We start from the raw sequence: 19,646 nt of genomic DNA, 5'->3' as shown, positions 1-19,646 counted from the left end.
ATGATTGAAATGATGCTCAGGTGGTCTGCAGACAGTTGTGTTGTGGGACAGTGCCTCTCATTGAGCCTCTTTTGGTCAAGGAACTGCACAAATCTGGCCTATTCTAGAAATTTTTTGGAGGAGCACTGTCTCCTTTTTGACCTCTTTCATGACTTCTTCTTCATTTGCTGCAGGTCTGTGCACTTTCCTGTGTCATGCATACAATGCGTAATGTTGTTGTGATGTATGTTCACATGCTGGATGCTGATATATCTCATTGGTCCTGTGAAGCTTGTAGGTGCTTAAGTCTCACGGTAAAAAAAATGCATGTGCAGTTGTGGTCGGAAGTTTATACATACTTATCATAAACCAAATGTCTCTTCTGATGTCTGTCTCCCATGATGCATCTGCACTCAGACCTGCCCAGTTTAAGGAGCTGGTTCATGTGAAACCCACCAGACACATAAAGAGGAAGTGTTTCAGGAGGGCAAGATTCTGAACCTCAAGATTTTAGTTCATTTTTCTGTCTGTTCTCATGAAAGCAGTCTGACAGTGATGGCTGGCAGAAAAGAGAGAAACCTGCAGTTTTTCACTCTGGGTGAGAGATATTTTCACTGTTTTTCTTTTACTCTGTTGTTAATAGGTCAGCATCCATGAATAAAAAGCCTTTGAACTATTATTAGATTATTTTTTTGAAAACGTTTTTAAAATCTTATTAAATAACGCTGTTTTGATCTCCTGCAGTCTGCCTTCTCTTGACCTCATCTCCACCTGCTGCAGGTCAGTTTATTTATTAAAAATAATTCTTTGGATGAACATTGATTTCATGATGCCACCTATATATTCTATTTGAAAAATACAAATTTTGTTGTGATTTTGCTGTGATTGTTAAGCTTATTTCCGCTATTTCAGACAAGATGCAACTTTTAAAGGTCTTTGTTGACTGTGATTATGGACAATACGGAAATTAAAAGAAACTCACCCCTATTAGCAATGAAGCACTGTGGCAAGAGAACCGCTGCAGTGGAGCGACGCAGAAGTTTGAAGGGTTCACAATACTGTCTAAATTATATGCATTTTGCCCTTGAATATTACTCAAGTACTTGACTAATCGTTGCAGCCCTACTGTCGATTTAACAGGGATTAACACAACCACCCAGACCATTTATTGATTGTCTTGGTGTCAACACATACACATATATACACACCCAAAAAAACCCTCTCACTGACGGTGCAAATCAATAACTGACTAACTGATAACTGATACAAACAGAGAATGCAACTAAGTACCAACACAACCACACTCTTTCATGATGACATCTTTGCAAAATAGTCAAAACTGTCAGTGGTAAAATGAATTTTACCACTGACATTTTAAATAACTGGGATCAATCTCAGCTATGTTTGTTGATCAGAGCGGGGTGATCTTAATTAAACTAAACTCTAGTTAAGGAGGTGGATCCACATTATTATGCAAGTCACACTTCTCATGCCAAAGTGTGAGAAAGGAAGACCTTCTAGAGGCTAAATAACGTGAAATAGTGAAATGTCTTTGAACCAGGTGTAAAACCATTTAATATGAAACTGAAGAGATCATCATACTGTGAAAGAATTGGTGTGTCATTCAGAGCGGGGAATTCAATCTTATAAAGGTGTATTGAGCAATGTCTGTCAAATTAGTAGCATTAAATGAGCAAATATTAATAAGCCACTAAGCAGAACTAAACGGACATTTGAAGCCGTAGGTGTTTCTGGAGTCCCAAGAACCTCTCAGAGCAAGATCCTACAAAAGCTTCCTGTTGTGCACAAAGCTGTATTTCACACCTAACCGAATCTCACAAAGAAATGTCTGGAGTGTGTTCAGAAATACATGAACACTGATTTTCAAAGAGTTCTGTTTACTGATGAATGCCATGCTACACTGGGTGGTCCAGATGGATCAAGGTCTGGATGGCTGGTAAATGGCCACATTGATCTAAGAAGAGTGAAACGTCATCAAGAAGTGGTGGAGTGATGTTTTGGACTGGAATAATGGGAAGTGAGAGTAGATCCATTTATAGTCCCCGCAGGTGTCAAAATGATCTTTGCAAGATATGTGGAGTTCCTGACTCCTATTTCCTGCCATTGAACAAAAAAGAAGAACCGTGTCATCTGAAAAATGATTTCCATTCATGACAATATACCATCTCATGTTCCACAGATTCCTTTATTACTCCTGTAAGGTCAGGTTAATAATTATTAAATAATTGTCAAGGTCTAAACCTTGTCCGCATCCAGTGGGTGCAGCTGCAAATAGTCAATGAATCTCAATCTTATTGGACAGACATAAGCATCATTAATGTATTTTGTTTTAAGCAAAATATTAAAATACAGTTTGAATGTCTTGTAGGTCTGGAAGGTGACATCAGATTAGCTGGATCTGGATCTACTCTGTGCTCTGGAAGAGTTGAAATCTCCCACAGTGGCTCCTGGGGAACAGTCTGTGATGATGGCTGGGACTTGAATGATGCTCAGGTGGTCTGCAGACAGTTGGGCTGTGGGACAGCACTCAGTGCCCCTCATTCAGCCCATTTTGGTCAAGGAACTGAAACAATCTGGCTTGATGATGTGGACTGTTCAGGAAATGAAAATTCACTAACTACATGTCAACACAAAGGTTTTGGAGAACACAACTGTGGACACAATGAGGACGCTGGTGTCATCTGTTTAGGTATGAAAAACTTCATTATGAGGACATGATATCATAAACATATCAAAGTGACATAACGTTGGGAAGTCACATGTTAAGGTACACATCCACATTTGTACCTTCTGGTGAGAAAAAAAACGGAAATAAAGACAAAATAAATGTACTGGTAATGATAAAAGGTATTGGCCAAATATAGGTAAAACCCACAAAATTATTGGTGCTGTAATTCATGTTAAATATAAATAATTGTCAGTCTAAACCTTGTCCGCATTCCGTGGGTGCCATTAGAAACGGTGGAAAAGTCATTGAATCAATAAATCTCCTTCTCATTGGACGGACATAAGCATCATTAATTAACCTGAATTTACTTTGATTCATGTCCAATGAACTAGGGCTGGGCAATTAACCAGAAATATATCAAAACCGACATTTAGACCCGCTAACCCACGTAATTTTACTTGTGACGATTAATTCGGTTATTACGTTTCTGTGCTGTTCCCTTGCTGTGAAAATAAAATTAAAGTGCTTTGTAGAGCTTGTTACATACCCAGAGAACAGAGAAATCTGTTTGTGTTCCAGAGGTGGCAAGAACCATAACAAACTTATCATACATCACGAGAAACGTGTGTAGTCCTCACACGGCTCTCCCACTGCAGCGTGCAGCGCAAATCATGCGCACACACACGCATACAGGTTCTGAAGACGTTCCGCTGCTGAACGTCGGCAGAAGCAGCAGTTTAGGTGAATGTTTGAAGCGGAGATATTTGGAAAACAAGCAAAACCGAGAAATACCAAATAGTAGCAACATCTTGCTCCTTCGCTAAACATGTTCACCTAAACTGCTGCTTCTGCCATTCAGCAATGTAACGTCAAAACCTGTGTGTGTCTGTGCGCTGCAGTGGGGAACGAGGAGTAATGCACACACGTTTCTCCCTATTTATGAAACGTATGAAACAACAAGTTTAAGTCACGTAACTGGGTCTCTTTTATCAAGTTTGCGTTCACTCAAAGTGAAGCCATGAGCGAAGCTGACGTTGAGCATAATAACTACCCCCCCAAACAAAAAGTAATTATCATTTATTAACCGTTAATCGAGGAAAAAGCTTCAATTAATCGTGATATTGATTTTAAGTAATATCGCCCATCCCTACAAGGAACACAAATCTGTCATATAATAAACACAATTCATTTATTTTATACAAATATATTTCTGCTTTTTAAATCAAACATGTCCTATTTGAGTGTTCTCATCTGTTTAAGCAAAATATTAAAATATAGTTTGAATGTCTTGTAGGTCTGGAAGGTGACATCAGATTAGCTGGATCTGGATCTACTCGCTGCTCTGGAAGACTTGAAATCTTACACAATGGCTCCTGGGGAACAGTCTGTGATGATGGCTGGGACTTGAATGATGCTCAGGCGGTCTGCAGACAGTTGGGCTGTGGGACAGCCCTAGATGCCCCTGATTCAGCCTATTTTGGCCAAGGAACTGAAATAATCTGGCTTGATGATGTGGACTGTTCAGGAAATGAAAATTCACTAACTGCATGTCAACACAAAGGTTTTGGAGAACACGACTGTGGACACAATGAGGACGCTGGTGTCATCTGTTCAGGTATGAAAAACTTCATTATGAGGACACGATATCATAAATATGGCAAAGTGACGTATAACTTTGAGAAGTCACATGTTAAGGTACACATACACATTTTAGTAGTAGTAGTAGTAGAAGTAGTAGGAAACTCAAGACTATATCAGTCCAAACAGTAAGTCTGTTTAGTCCAAATGAAAGTCCTGAAGTGACCAGAGTACACCACAAATTAAGTACCACCACACCTTCAACCTCAGTCATCTGTGGGCTCTACACTCTCCTTCTGTCTGACATGCACTCCCTGTTGCACTCCATGCTGTTTGGTCCAAGGCAGTCTTGGTCTCTGGGTCTGTGTATTTAGGAGTAAAAATATACAATAAATGATGTGTTAGGACATCAGAGGTAAGGGAAGAGGCCAGTAGCCAAAACCCACACAGGCACAGGGAGAAACTCCACACAGCAAGGCTCCAGCTCACCAGAAGGTTTAAAACCTCAAAACCTTCTGGTGAAGTGGCAATGCTACAAAGTTTCAGGAAGAAAGGAATACTGATTAACTTTGTAAAAACTGGCGCCTTATGCAAATACCTGACCAGGTATTCGTTCAGAGACTTCAGGATGCATACTTGTCTTGTATGTTGTCTGTCAAACTGAAAAAAGAGACCCCATTCTGATAATATTCACAGTCACCAATTTAGCGAAGATGTTCCATCCAACCAAAAGTTCACAGGAAATCAGTACCATCATCAGCACCAGAAGGACAATTAACATGTAAAGATGAATTAAGCCTTTTCATACTGTAGCAATTTGTACCTTCTGGTGAGGGGAAAAAAAACCCCGAAAATAAACACAAAATAAATATACTGCCATGGAAGCTCTTGGCCTAAATATAAGTAAAACCCACAAATCTTGATGCTGTAATTCATGTTAAATATTAAATAATTGTTCATCTAAACCTTATCTGCATCCTGTGGGCGCAGTTACAAACAGTGGAAAAGTCATTGAATCAATAAATCTCCTTCTCAATGTACGGACATAAGCATCATTAATTAACCTAAATTTACTTTGATTCATGTCCAAGGAACACTAATCAGTCATATAGTAAACACAATTCATTTATTTTATACAAATATATTTCTACTTTTTAATTCAAACATGTCAGTTTTGAGTGTTCTCATGTGTTAAACATGAGTTTTTTTTGTTTTAAGCAAAATATCAAAATATAGTTTGAATGCCTTGTAGTTCTGGAAGGTGACATCAGATTAGCTGGATCTGGATCTACTCGGTGCTCTGGAAGAGTTGAAATCTTCCACAGTGGCTCCTGGGGAACAGTCTGTGATGATGGCTGGGACTTGAATGATGCCCAGGTGGTCTGCAGACAGTTGGGCTGTGGGACAGCACTCCGTACCCCTTCTTCAGACATGTTTGGTCAAGGAACTGAAATAATCTGGCTTGATGATGTGGACTGTTCAGGAAATGAAAATTCACTAACTGCATGTCAACACAGAAGTTTTGGAGAACACGACTGTGGACACAATGAGGACGCTGGTGTCATCTGTTCAGGTATGAAAAACTTCATTATGAGGACATGATATCATAAATATGGCAAAGTGACGTATAACTTTGAGAAGTCACATGTTAAGGTACACATACACATTTTAGTAGTAGTAGTAGTAGTAGAAGTAGTAGGAAACTCAAGACTATATCAGTCCAAACAGTAAGTCTGTGTAGTCCAAATAAAAGTCCTGAAGTGACCAGGGTACACCACAAATTAAGTACCACCACACCTTCAACCTCAGTCATCTGTGGGCTCTACACTCTCCTTCTGTCTGACATGCACTCCCTGTTGCACTCCATGCTGTTTGGTCCAAGGCAGTCTTGGTCTCTGGGTCTGTGTATTTAGGAGTAAAAATATACAATAAATGATGTGTTAGGACATCAGAGGTAAGGGAAGAGGCCAGCAGCCAAAGCCCACACAGGCACAGGGAGAAACTCCACACAGCAAGGCTCCAGCTCACCAGAAGGTTTAAAACCTCAAAACATTCTGGTGAAGTGGCAATGCTACAAAGTTTCAGGAAGAAAGGAATACTGATTAACTTTGTAAAAACTGGCGCCTTATGCAAACACCTGACCAGGTATTCGTTCAGAGACTTCAGGATGCATACTTGTCTTGTATGTTGTCTGTCAAACTGAAAAAAGAGACCCCATTCTGATAATATTCACAGTCACCAATTTAGCGAAGATGTTCCATCCAACCAAAAGTTCACAGGAAATCAGTACCATCATCAGCACCAGAAGGACAATTAACATGTAAAGATGAATTAAGCCTTTTCATACTGTAGCAATTTGTACCTTCTGGTGAGGGGAAAAAAAACCCGAAAATAAACACAAAATAAATATACTGCCATGGAAGCTCTTGGGCAAAATATAAGTAAAACCCACAAATCTTGATGCTGTAATTCATGTTAAATATTAAATAATTGTTCATCTAAACCTTATCTGCATCCTGTGGGCGCAGTTACAAACAGTGGAAAAGTCATTGAATCAATAAACCTCCTTCTCAATGTACGGACATAAGCATCATTAATTAACCTAAATTTACTTTGATTCATGTCCAAGGAACACAAATCAGTCATATAGTAAACACAATTCATTTATTTTATACAAATATATTTCTACTTTTTAATTCAAACATCTCATTTTTGAGTGTTCTCATCTGTTAAACATGAGTTTTTTTGTTTTAAGCAAAATATTAAAATATAGTTTGAATGCCTTGTAGTTCTGGAAGGTGACATCAGATTAGCTGGATCTGGATCTACTCGGTGCTCTGGAAGAGTTGAAATCTTCCACAGTGGCTCCTGGGGAACAGTCTGTGATGATGGCTGGGACTTGAATGATGCCCAGGTGGTCTGCAGACAGTTGGACTGTGGGACAGCACTCCGTACCCCTTCTTCACACATGTTTGGTCAAGGAACTGAAATAATCTGGCTTGATGATGTGGACTGTTCAGGAAATGAAAATTCACTAACTGCATGTCAACACAAAGGTTTTGGAGAACACGACTGTGGACACAATGAGGATGCTGGTGTCATCTGTTCAGGTATGAAAAACTTCATTATGAGGAAACGATATCATAAATATGGCAAAGTGACGTATAACTTTGAGAAGTCACATGTTAAGGTACACATACACATTTTAGTAGTAGAAGTAGTAGTAGTAGTAGTAGTAGGAATCTCAAGACTATATCAGTCCAAACAGTAAGTCTGTGTAGTCCAAATAAAAGTCCTGAAGTGACCAGGGTACACCACAAATTAAGTAGCTCCACACCTTCAACCTCAGTCATCTGTGGGCTTTACACTCTCCTTCTGTCTGACATGCACTCCCTGTTGCACTCCATGCTGTTTGGTCCAAGGCAGTCTTGGTCTCTGGGTCTGTGTATTTAGGAGTAAAAATATACAATAAATGATGCGTTAGGACATCAGAGGTAAGGGAAGAGGCCAGTAGCCAAAACCCACACAGACACAGGGAGAAACTCCACACAGAAAGGCTCCAGCTCACCAGCAGGTTCAAAACCTCAAAACCTTCTGGTGAAGTGGCAATGCTACAAAGTTTCAGGAAGAAAGGAATACTGATTAACTTTGTAAAAACTGGCGCCTTATGCAAATACCTGACCAGGTATTCGTTCAGAGACTTCAGGATGCATGCTTGTCTTGTATGTTGTCTGTCGAACTGAAAAAGAGACCCCATTCTGATAATATTCACAGTCAAATTCAGCCAGGATGTGCAGTCCAACCAAAAGTTAACACGAAACCAAAATCATCATCAGCACCAGAAGGACAATTAAAATGTAAAGATTAATTAAGCCTCTTCATACTGTAGCAATTTTCACCTTCTGGTGAGGGGAAAAGAAAAGAAAAAAAAACAAAATAAGCATCATTAATTAACCTGGATTTACTTTGATTCATGTCCAAGAAACACAAATCAGTCATATAATAAACACAATTTATTTATTTTATACAAATATATTTTTACTTTTAAAATCAAATGTACCCTTTTTGAGTGTTCTCATCTGTTAAACATGAGTTTTTTTGTTTTAAGCAAAATATTAAAATATAGTTTGAATGCCTTGTAGCTGTGGAAGGTGACATCAGATTAGCTGGATCTGGATCTACTCGGTGCTCTGGAAGAGTTGAAATCTTCCACAATGGCTCCTGGGGAACAGTCTGTGATGATGGCTGGGACTTGAATGATGCTCAGGCGGTCTGCAGACAGTTGGACTGCGGGACAGCACTCAGTGCCCCTCATTCAGCCTCTTTTGGTCAAGGAACTGCACAAATCTGGCTTGATGATGTGGACTGTTCAGGAAGTGAAAGATCTTTACTCGTCTGTCGACACAAAAGACCTGGAAAACACAACTGTGGACACAGTAAAGACGCTGGTGTCATCTGTTCAGGTACAAAAACCTCATTGTGAGGACACAATATAAACATGTCAAAGTGACTTATGACTTTGGGAACTGACAGCATCTGACATGCACTCCCTGTTGCACTCCATGCTGTTTGGTCCAAGGCAGTCTTGGTCTCAGGGTCTGTGTATTTAGGAGTAAAAATATACAATAAATGATGTGTTAGGACATCAGAGGTAAGGGAAGAGGCCAGTACCCGAAACCCACGCAGGCACAGGGAGAAACTCCACACAGAAAGGCTCCAGCTCACCAGCAGGTTCAAAACCTCAAAACCTTCTGGTGAAGTGGCAATGCTACAAAGTTTCAGGAAGAAAGGAATACTGATTAACTTTGTAAAAAATATTCAGTCACCAATTGAGCCAGGATGTTCCATCCAACCAAAAATTCACATGAAATCCATATCATCATCAGCACCAGAAGGACAATTAACATATAAAGATGAATTGAGCCTCTTCATACTGTAGCAATTTGTACCTTCTGGTGAGGAAAAAAAGTCAAAATAAATGTACTGGCAATGATAAAAGCTATTGGCCAAATATAAGAGATAAAACCCACAGTTTTTTGACGCTGTAATTCATGTAACTTAGGTACGTCTTAACATCGTAGTCGCAACTCTTGCCATAACGCTCTTGTGAATTTGTTTTTTGTTGTGACCAAGCAATGAAACAAATGCGCAAAATTGAAGAAACCTGCTCTGTTTGCCAACACTTTGTGTGTGTTTTTTTTCTTGTAGAGTCTATCAGATTAGCTGGATCTGGATCTACTCGGTGCTCTGGAAGACTTGAAATCTTCCACAGTGGCTCCTGGGGAACAGTCTGTGATGATGGCTGGGCCTTGAATGATGCTCAGGTGGTGTGCAGACAGCTGGGCTGTGGGACAGCACTAGATGTCCCTCATTCAGCCTATTTTGGTGAAGGATTTGGACAATTCCGGCTTGGTAATGTGGCCTGTTCAGGAAGTGAGAGTTCTTTACTCGGTTGTCGACACAATATACTTGGAGAACACGATTGTGGACACCATCAGGACGCTGGTGTTGTCTGTTCAGGTAGAAAATCATCATTATGAGGACACAATATCATAAACATGTCAAAGTGACTTATGACTTTGAGAACTGACAGCATCTGACATGCACTCCCTGTTGCACTCCATGCTGTTTGGTCCAAGGCAGTCTTGGTCTCAAGGTCTGTGTATTTAGGAGTAAAAATATTCAATAAAAGATATGTTAGGAGATTAGAGGTAAGGGAAGAGGCCAGTAGCCAAAACCCACACAGGCACAGGGAGAAACTCCACACAGAAAGGCTCCAGCTCACCAGCAGGTTCAAAACCTCAAAACCTTCTGGTGAAGTGGCAATGCTAAAAGTTTCAGGAAGAAAGGAATACTGATTAACTTTGTAAAAACTGGCGCCTTATGCAAATACCTGACCAGGTATTCTTTCAGAGACTTCAGGATGCATGCTTGTCTTGTATGTTGTCTGTCAAACTGAAAGAAGAGACCCCATTCTGATAATATTCACAGTCACCAATTCAGCCAGGATGTGCAGTCCAACCAAAAGTTCACAGGAAGTCAGTACTATCATCAGCACCAGAAGAACAATTACCATATAAATATGAATTAAGTCTCTTCATACTGTAGCAATTGGTACCTTCTGGTGAGGAAAACAAAATGAAGACAAAATAAATGTTCTACCAATGATAAAATCCATTGGCCAAATATAGCTAAAAACCACAAAATCCTTGATGCTGTAATTCATGTTAAATATTAAATAATTGTTCATCTAAACCTTATCTACATCCTGTGGGCGCAGTTACAAACAGTGGAAAAGTCATTGAATTATGAATCTCCTTCTCATTAGACGGACATAAGCATCATTAATTAACCTGAATTTACTTCTAAGGAACACAAATCTGTCATATAATAAACACACTTTATGTTATACAAATATATTTCTACGTTTTAAATCAAACATGTCCTATTTGAGTGTTCTCATCTGTTAAACATGAGGGGTTTTTTGTTTTAGGCAAAATATTAAAATGTAGTTTGATTGTCTTGTAGGTCTGGAAGGTGACATCAGATTAGCTGGATCTGGATCTACTCGCTGCTCTGGAAGACTTGAAATCTTCCACAGTGGCTCCTGGGGAACAGTCTGTGATGATGGCTGGGACTTGAATGATGCCCAGGTGGTCTGCAGACAGTTGGGCTGTGGGACAGCACTCCGTACCCCTTCTTCAGACATGTTTGGTCAAGGAACTGAAATAATCTGGCTTGATGATGTGGACTGTTCAGGAAATGAAAATTCACTAACTGCATGTCAACACAAAGGTTTTGGAGAACACAACTGTGGACACTATGAGGATGCTGGTGTCATCTGTTCAGGTATGAAAAACTTCATTATGAGGACACGATATCATAAATATGGCAAAGTGACGTATAACTTTGAGAAGTCACATGTTAAGGTACACATACACATTTTAGTGGTAGAAGTAGTAGTAGTAGTAGGAAACTCAAGACTATATCAGTCCAAACAGTAAGTCTGTGTAGTCCAAATAAAAGTCCAGAAGTGACCAGGGTACACCACAAATTAAGTAGCTCCACACCTTCAACCTCAGTCATCTGTGGGCTCTACACTCTCCTTCTGTCTGACATGCACTCCTGTTGCACTCCATGCTGTTTGGTCCAAGGCAGTCTTGGTCTCTGGGTCTGTGTATTTAGGAGTAAAAATATACAATAAATGATGTGTTAGGACATTAGAGGTAAGGGAAGAGGCCAGCAGCCATAGCCCACACAGGCACAGGGAGAAACTCCACACAGCAAGGCTCCAGCTCACCAGCAGGTTCAAAACCTCAAAACATTCTGGTGAAGTGGCAATGCTACAAAGTTTCAGGAAGAAAGGAATACTGATTAACTTTGTAAAAACTGCTGAATTATGCAAATACCTGACCAGGTATTCGTTCAGAGACTTCAGGATGCATGCTTGTCTTGTATGTTGTCTGTCGAACTGAAAAAGAGACCCCATTCTGATAATATTCACAGTCAAATTCAGCCAGGATGTGCAGTCCAACCAAAAGTTAACACGAAACCAAAATCATCATCAGCACCAGAAGGACAATTAAAATGTAAAGATTAATTAAGCCTCTTCATACTGTAGCAATTTTCACCTTCTGGTGAAGGGAAAAGAAAAGAAAAAAAAAACAAAATAATCATCATTAATTAACCTGGATTTACTTTGATTCATGTCCAAGAAACACAAATCAGTCATATAATAAACACAATTTATTTATTTTATACAAATATATTTTTACTTTTAAAATCAAATGTACCCTTTTTGAGTGTTCTCATCTGTTAAACACAAGTTTTTTTTTTTGTTTTAAGCAAAATATTAAAATATAGTTTGATTGTCTTGTAGCTTTGGAAGGTGACATCAGATTAGCTGGATCTGGATCTACTCGCTGCTCTGGAAGACTTGAAATCTTCCACAATGGCTCCTGGGGAACAGTCTGTGATGATGGCTGGGACTTGAATGATGCTCAGGTGGTCTGCAGACAGTTGGGCTGTGGGACAGCCCTCGGTGCCCCTCATTCAGCCGTGTTTGGTCAAGAAACTGAAATAATCTGGCTTGATGATGTGGACTGTTCAGGAAATGAAAATTTACTAACTGCATGTCAACACAAAACATTTGGAGAACACAACTGTGGACACAGTAAAGATGCTGGTGTCAGCTGTTCAGGTAAGAAAACATTTCTAAGTGATTACAAGATAATATTCACAATCACCAATTCAGCAAGGATGTTCAATCCAACCAAAGGTTCACAGGAAATCAGTATCATCGTCAGCACCAGGACAATTAACATGTAAAGATGAATTGAGCCTCTTCATGCTGTAGCAATTTGTACCTTCTGGTGAGGAAAAAAAGTCAAAATAAATGTACTGGCAATGATAAAAGCTATTGGCCAAATATAGATAAAACCCACAGTTTTTGACGCTGTAATTCATGTAACTTAGGTGCGTCTTAACATCGTAGTCGCAACTCTTGCCATAACTCTCTTGTGAATTAGTTTTTTGTTGTGACCAAACAATGAAACAAATGCGCAAAATTGAAGAAACCTGCTTTGTTTGCCAACACTTTGTGTGTGTTTTTTTTCTTGTAGAGTCTATCAGATTAGCTGGATCTGGATCTACTCGGTGCTCTGGAAGACTTGAAATCTTCCACAGTGGCTCCTGGGGAACAGTCTGTGATGATGGCTGGGACTTGAATGATGCTCAGGTGGTCTGCAGACAGTTGGGCTGTGGGACAGCACTCGGTGCCCCTCATTCAGCCTCTTTTGGTCAAGGAACTGAAATAATCTGGCTTGATGATGTGGACTGTTCAGGAAATGAAAATTCACTAACTGCATGTCAACACAGACGTTTTGGAAAAAACAACTGTGGACACCATCAGGACGCTGGTGTCATCTGTTCAGGTATGAAAAACTTCATTATGAGGACACGATATCATAAATATGGAAAAGTGATGTATAACTTTGAGAAGTCACATGTTAAGGTACACATACACATTTTAGTAGTAGTAGTAGTAGAAGTAGTAGGAAACTCAAGACTATATCAGTCCAAACAGTAAGTCTGTGTAGTCCAAATGAAAGTCCAGAAGTGACCAGGGTACACCACAAATTAAGTAGCTCCACACCTTCAACCTCAGTCATCTGTGGGCTCTACACTCTCCTTCTGTCTGACATGCACTCCCTGTTGCACTCCATGCTGTTTGGTCCAAGGCAGTCTTGGTCTCTGGGTCTGTGTATTTTGGAGTAAAAATATACAATAAATGATGTGTTAGGACATCAGAGGTAAGGGAAGAGGCCAGTAGCCAAAACCCACACAGACACAGGGAGAAACTCCACACAGAAAGGCTCCAGCTCACCAGCAGGTTCAAAACCTCAAAACCTTCTGGTGAAGTGGCAATGCTACAAAGTTTCAGGAAGAAAGGAATACTGATTAACTTTGTAAAAACTGGCGCCTTATGCAAATACCTGACCAGGTATTCTTTCAGAGACTTCTGGATGCATGCTTGTCTTGTATGTTGTCTGTCAAACTGAAAGAAGAGACCCCATTCTGATAATATTCAGTCACCAATTCAGCCAGGATGTGCAGTCCAACCAAAAGTTCACAGGAAATCAGAATCATCATCAGCTCCAGAAGGACAATTAACATTTAAAGATGAATGTACTGCTAATGATAAAAGTTGTTAGCCAAATATAGGTAAAGCCCACAAAATTTTTGAAGCTGTAATTAATGTAATTAGCTAGTCACAACTTTTGCCAAATTTGTCTTGTAAATAGTTTTTTGTTGTGACCAAATGATGAACTAAATGAGCAAAATTTAAGAAACCTGCTTTTGTTTGCCAACACTGTGTTTTTTTTTTTTTTTTGTAGAGTCTGTCAGATTAGCTGGATCTGGATCTACTCGCTGCTCTGGAAGACTTGAAATCTTCCACAATGGCTCCTGGGGAACAGTCTGTGATGATGGCTGGGACTTGAATGATGCTCAGGTGGTCTGCAGACAGCTGGGCTGTGGGACAGCACTCAGTGCCCCTTCTTCAGCCTATTTTGGTGAAGGAACTGGAATAATCTGGCTTGATGATGTGGACTGCTCAGGAAATGAAAATTCACTAACTGCATGTCAACACAGACGTTTTGGAGAACACGACTGTGGAAACCATCAGGATGTTGTTGCCATCTGTTCAGGTAGAAAACCTCATTATTAAGACACGATATATGTACGATTTAAACTACATATACATTAAGATACACATACAACATTTATAAATCTGTGTTTAATGATGATTTTTTGAGGGTTTTGAAAATCAAGTGAAAGCAAAACATGAGTGAACATGGCTTTGATAAGTAATTAAAGTCAGCAAATCAACAACACATCTAACCAGTATTGTTGTGCTGCTTTTACAATAGGCCCACTGTCCAGCGTCTCAATCAGTCCTGCCAGTAAGATTACCTGGGGTCAGTACATCAGAATCAACTGTTCAGTTTCAGCTGAACTTTTGGGTGGAAACATAATCTTCTGCTGAAAGTGATGTTCTTGCAAACATTACTATTAGTAAAGAGACAGTTCTTGAAACTAGCAGTATGTACTGATCAGATGTTGTCTCTTTCTGTGTCTCTGTTGCCGCTGGTCTCTTCAGTCATTTCTGGAATCCTGTTGCTGTTCCTGCTTGTCTTGTTGTTGAACTGGAAGAGAAGAATGCGAGCCACGGAGACTGTAGCCAGAGTCCTAGCTCAAAGTCTGTACACATCAGAGCATTTAATTTGCAATTTTAAAACAAGTGTTCTTTAAATTTTATTCTGTTGTGTTTCAGTGGCCTTCAGAGTCACAAACCCTTATGAAGACAATGAGGACGATGACGAGGACTGTGTGAATGTTGATTGTGTGGACATGAATGACCTCAAAGAGAAAACAGGTGGAGTAGATGAGGAAGAGGAAGGTGCCGGTGATTATGATTTTAAGAACTTGACAACAAATCAAGAAATAACACAGTAGAGGAATGATGATTAAAATGACTATGAAAATGTAAACTTATTTAGACAAACAAGATGTGGACATATATGGACAGCATGAGGACATGTCCTATCCTTCATTTTGGATTCTAGTCATTGGCACAATTTGGCACCAGTTTATAATTACTGTTTCTCCTTGAAAAAAAAAATGGATTGGTGTCACATTAAAGCAGATCTGATCTGATAACCAGTGTCTATGGATCTGTTTCACTTTGGTGACTTTTTGTACATATTTTTAGTTCCTGTAGAATGTTAAGACCATCTCAGTGAAATTACTTCCAAGTTTGGTACAAATGTTCACTTGAAGTGAAGCTTTCTAAGGTCAAAGGTCAAGGGGGTCATAAGAATCATGACAAAAAGTGTCATGCAAGTGTCTTATAGGACAAATGTCTAACAGACCTGAAGGTCAACTCCATTGTGACAGTCTTCATCAAAAACACAAGGGGTAACTTCCTGTCCACACGGAGACCAGCGCAGGTGTATCTGCTAAGGTTTTCATCGTATGGGCGTTTCATCTGCACGTTTCATCCGGCCTTTTGGGAGCCAGATTAACATTTGAAACTGGGTCCCAGAGTGGATAGATGTCAACATGCCGTTTCCATGTTTCCATGGTTATGCCCAATACAGAACTTTTCTGAAACGATGATGCCAAAGTGCCACCTCTCTCCTTAACCTGTATACGCTCACTCTGACAACAACAAACTACTGAACTTGTTATTGCGTTTACAGCAAAATCTTCTGCTCCTCTACGAACACAGTGAGCAGGGGGATATGGAGAACAGGATAAGCCTCATGCTATAGATCTATGTTATCCGTTTACATTGCACAAGATTGGTGTGCATGCCCCATGTCTTCTTTTCTGTTTTTGCCATGTACCAAATGTAGATATATTTGTTTCCATGTGTTCTCCGTGTGTCAGTAGTGGGTGAAATCATTTTAATTTTGTGTGTGATTTAGAAATTGTACAAAAGTAAGACAGTAACTTGGTTTTGTGAGCTTTCATTTCTTACTTGGCCTCAAGAGGGCAGTAGTCAGTCACGTCGGAGGATATTCAGAAGGTTTAGTATAACCTGGATATTGTTGTGTTTGAGGGGGCATAGCAGTGTTACAGTTACTGAAATGTAACAATATTTCTTACCCACATTTAAAAACAATTTGGTGGCAGTAGTTTTTTAAAAAACACCCCAAGAAAATAAAATCAGTGCAAACAATATATTATATATATATAGTCCAAATGTGTGTTTTATGTGTTACTTTGAAGAACATCACAGTCTCCTCAGACCACACATATCTCTGCAGTGGATGTTTAAAGGAGGGTTAAGCCACATATTTGATGTATGTACTATACATATACCCAATTTGCTGTCTGTTTTTGGGCTTAACCTAAACGCTTTTCATATATAAGAATTTTAATAGATGTATAGATAGATGTAGAGATGTGTACTTGGAGTCACCCTCAAGTGTCCAAGATCCTCAGTCAAATAATTTAGCAGGTAGGGTTTGTTTTTCTGCATTTCATAATTATTAAGATTTTGAATTTTTGCCAATGTATCTATAGTAAATAAATCGGCACTGACATAAGAAATATTTTTGTATTTGTGGTGCCTTCTAGTGGCTGATGCAAGGAGTCTTCTGAAAAATAGCTTTGAGCTTCTTGCTCATATAAATAAAAAGCTGGAGGCAAATTTTAAAAATGAATATTACTTCACAATTTGTTTGCAAACAGTTTAACTGTTAAAAAAATGTTTAAGGGAATCATTTTCAACATTTCAATATCTGCCGCCTGTTTTTGGTCATAAAGTAAATCAGAATCAGAATTACTTTATGTATCCCTGAGGGGAAATTCTTTTTTGTTACAAATTGAAATCAAAGATAAATTAAAAATATTAAATAGAAATATATAATAAATATCTAAATACCTAGATAAAGAAGATGAATGTGTAGCTGTGGTCAGAAGTTTATATCATGGACAACAATGTCTGGTGACATAAAACCTGTGCTTGCTGCAGTTAAAACACAGAATCATTTACCGGTAGTCATTTCCTGTTGAAGCCTCACACTGTGGCTGTTTTTGTTACAGATGAATCTTGGGTGACAGCACAAGATGCATCTGTAACAAAAAACAGCTTTAATTTAGTTGAGATTATCAGTAACTTCACAAACACACAGGTAGCATCAACAGAGGCTTCGACAGGAAACGACTACATGATTCTGTGTTTTAATTGCAGCAAGCACAGGTTTCACTGTCTGCCCAGAACTTCCCAGTTACCAGAAACATGAAGAGGGAGTGCTGTGTTAAGCGTTTTCTGAACCTGAAGCTTTTAGTTCAGTTGTGTGTCTTATTAGAGCATTTGACAGCCATGGCTGGCAGAAAGGAGATAACCCTACAGCTTCTCACCCTGGGTAAGACATATTTCTGTATTTTTTTTCTTTGCTAGTTATATATATAAAACAACATCTATAAATAGAAAGTCTATGTATCTTTTACATTGTTACTCTTTTTTTTTTATTTTATGTCTTGTTTTCATTTTCTGCAGTCTCTTTTTTCTTGGCCTCACAGCCCCCTGCTGCAGGTCAGTTTATTTCATGTTTTATGCATAATTTAATTTTAAGCAAAATAATAATAATAATAAAATAATAATAATACTAGTTTGTCTACCTTTTAGCTCTGGAAGGTGACATCAGATTAGCTGGATATAGATCTACTAGATGCTCTGGAAGACTTGAAATCTTCCACAGTGGCTCCTGGGGAACAGTCTGTGATGATGGCTGGGACTTGAATGATGCTCAGGTGGTCTGCAGACAGTTGGGCTGTGGGACAGCACTAGATGCCCCTGATTCATCTGTCTTTGGTGAAGGAATCGGACAAATCTGGCTTGATGATGTGGACTGTTCAGGAAATGAACGTTCTTTACTTGGGTGTCACACAGAGGGTTTGGAGAACATGACTGTGGACACAGTGAGGATGCTGGTGTCATCTGTTCAGGTAGGAAAACATTTTTAATTGAGCATTATAATGGTTTTCATTTCATGTTAGTTACAACGTTTGCCAGATTTGTCTTTTTAAATTATTTCTGTAATGAAAAAATGACAAAATAAATAAACCACACTGAAGAAATCTGCTCCATTTACTAACAGTTTATGTGTGATTAGTGATTGTAGGGTCTCAGATCCGATTAGCTGGGTCGACTCGATGCTCTGGAAGAGTTGAGGTCTTCCACAACACATACTGGGGAACAGTCTGTGATGATAACTGGGACTTGAATGATGCTCAGGTGGTCTGCAGACAGCTGGACTGTGGGATAGCACTCGGTGCCCCTGGTTCAGCCTCTTTTGGTGAAGGAATTGGACAAATCTTGCTTGATGATGTGGACTGTTCAGGAAGTGAAAATTCACTAACTGCATGTCAACACAAAGGTTTTGGAGAACACAACTGTGCACACCATGAGGATGCTGGTGTCGTCTGTTCAGGTAGGAAAAACTTTAAGGACACAATTTCATAAATATCTCATACTGACTCGTGACTCTGGGAGCTGATACACATACAGCAGTTTTTTTAAAGGTCTTTAAAGTGGCAAACTCAATAACAACACAGCTAAGTGATATAATTGTGCTGCTTTTTCAGCAAGTCTCCCAAAGCCCAGCATCTCAATCAGTCCTGCCGGTGAGGTCGCCTGGGGTCAGGTCGTCAGTATCAACTGTTTAGTTTCAGCTGAACATTTGGGTGGAACATTCATCCTCAATAAGAAAGACTCCTTTGTGGCACAATCCAGTTCAGGTATCTTCAACATTACTGAAGTGGACTTTGAACATGAAGGATTGTACCAGTGTCAGTATAAGAAAAATTTTTCACGTCAGACGTTCAGCTCCTCCCCCAGTGACTCAGTCAGTCTGGTTGTTACAGGTAAGAAAATAAAACTGATTTCTGAGTAGGTTTGAGAATTACAACACTTATATTTCTTTGTCCGTTAAATACCCAGTGAGACTGCCAAAACCCAGCGTCACCCTGGCTTCTCCTAATGGTGCAGAGGTCACCAGAGGTTACAGCTTTGTCTTCACCTGCTCAATCAACACCAGATATTCTGGTGGCCATTTCTCTCTCTTCTTCTCTGGCTCCAACACCATCAACACCAAACCAGCAGTCAATAACTCAGCCTCCTTCAGCTTTCCTGTAGCTGAGTATGAACACCAGGGGAACTACAGCTGTGTGTATGAAGTCACAGTGTCTTCAAGGAACTTCACTTCTGCTGAGACAGCACCAATTTATGTCGCCATTAAATGTGAGTATTTAATTTTTTTTATGAGTAACAGCAAAGACAGAGAATATTTTTTAGTGTTGTTATTGAGACTAGACAGAAAACCAAAAG

At 39.4% G+C, this 19,646-nt stretch overlaps 1 protein-coding gene and 1 pseudogene across 1 annotated transcript; both read left to right on the top strand.

Annotated features, from left to right (window-relative positions):
- Nucleotides 1-534: 534 nt before the first annotated feature.
- LOC114439915 (deleted in malignant brain tumors 1 protein-like) lies at nt 535-15,262 on the top strand. The gene is made up of 11 exons (XM_028412113.1): nt 535-577; nt 724-759; nt 3,963-4,283; nt 4,724-4,741; nt 5,508-5,819; nt 7,036-7,356; nt 8,389-8,709; nt 9,455-9,766; nt 10,784-11,095; nt 12,135-12,446; nt 15,081-15,262. The coding sequence occupies exons 1-11, from the start codon at nt 535-537 to the stop codon at nt 15,260-15,262; spliced, it is 2,490 nt and encodes an 829-aa protein (XP_028267914.1).
- A 2,373-nt stretch (nt 15,263-17,635) lies between these two features.
- LOC114439913 (deleted in malignant brain tumors 1 protein-like) overlaps nt 17,636-19,646 on the top strand; it is a 3,125-nt pseudogene continuing 1,114 nt past the window's right edge.

Source organism: Parambassis ranga, chromosome 8, assembly GCF_900634625.1.
Source record: "Parambassis ranga chromosome 8, fParRan2.1, whole genome shotgun sequence".
NCBI lineage: Eukaryota > Metazoa > Chordata > Actinopteri > Ambassidae > Parambassis > Parambassis ranga.
This window is presented reverse-complemented; position numbering and strand designations above follow the sequence as displayed.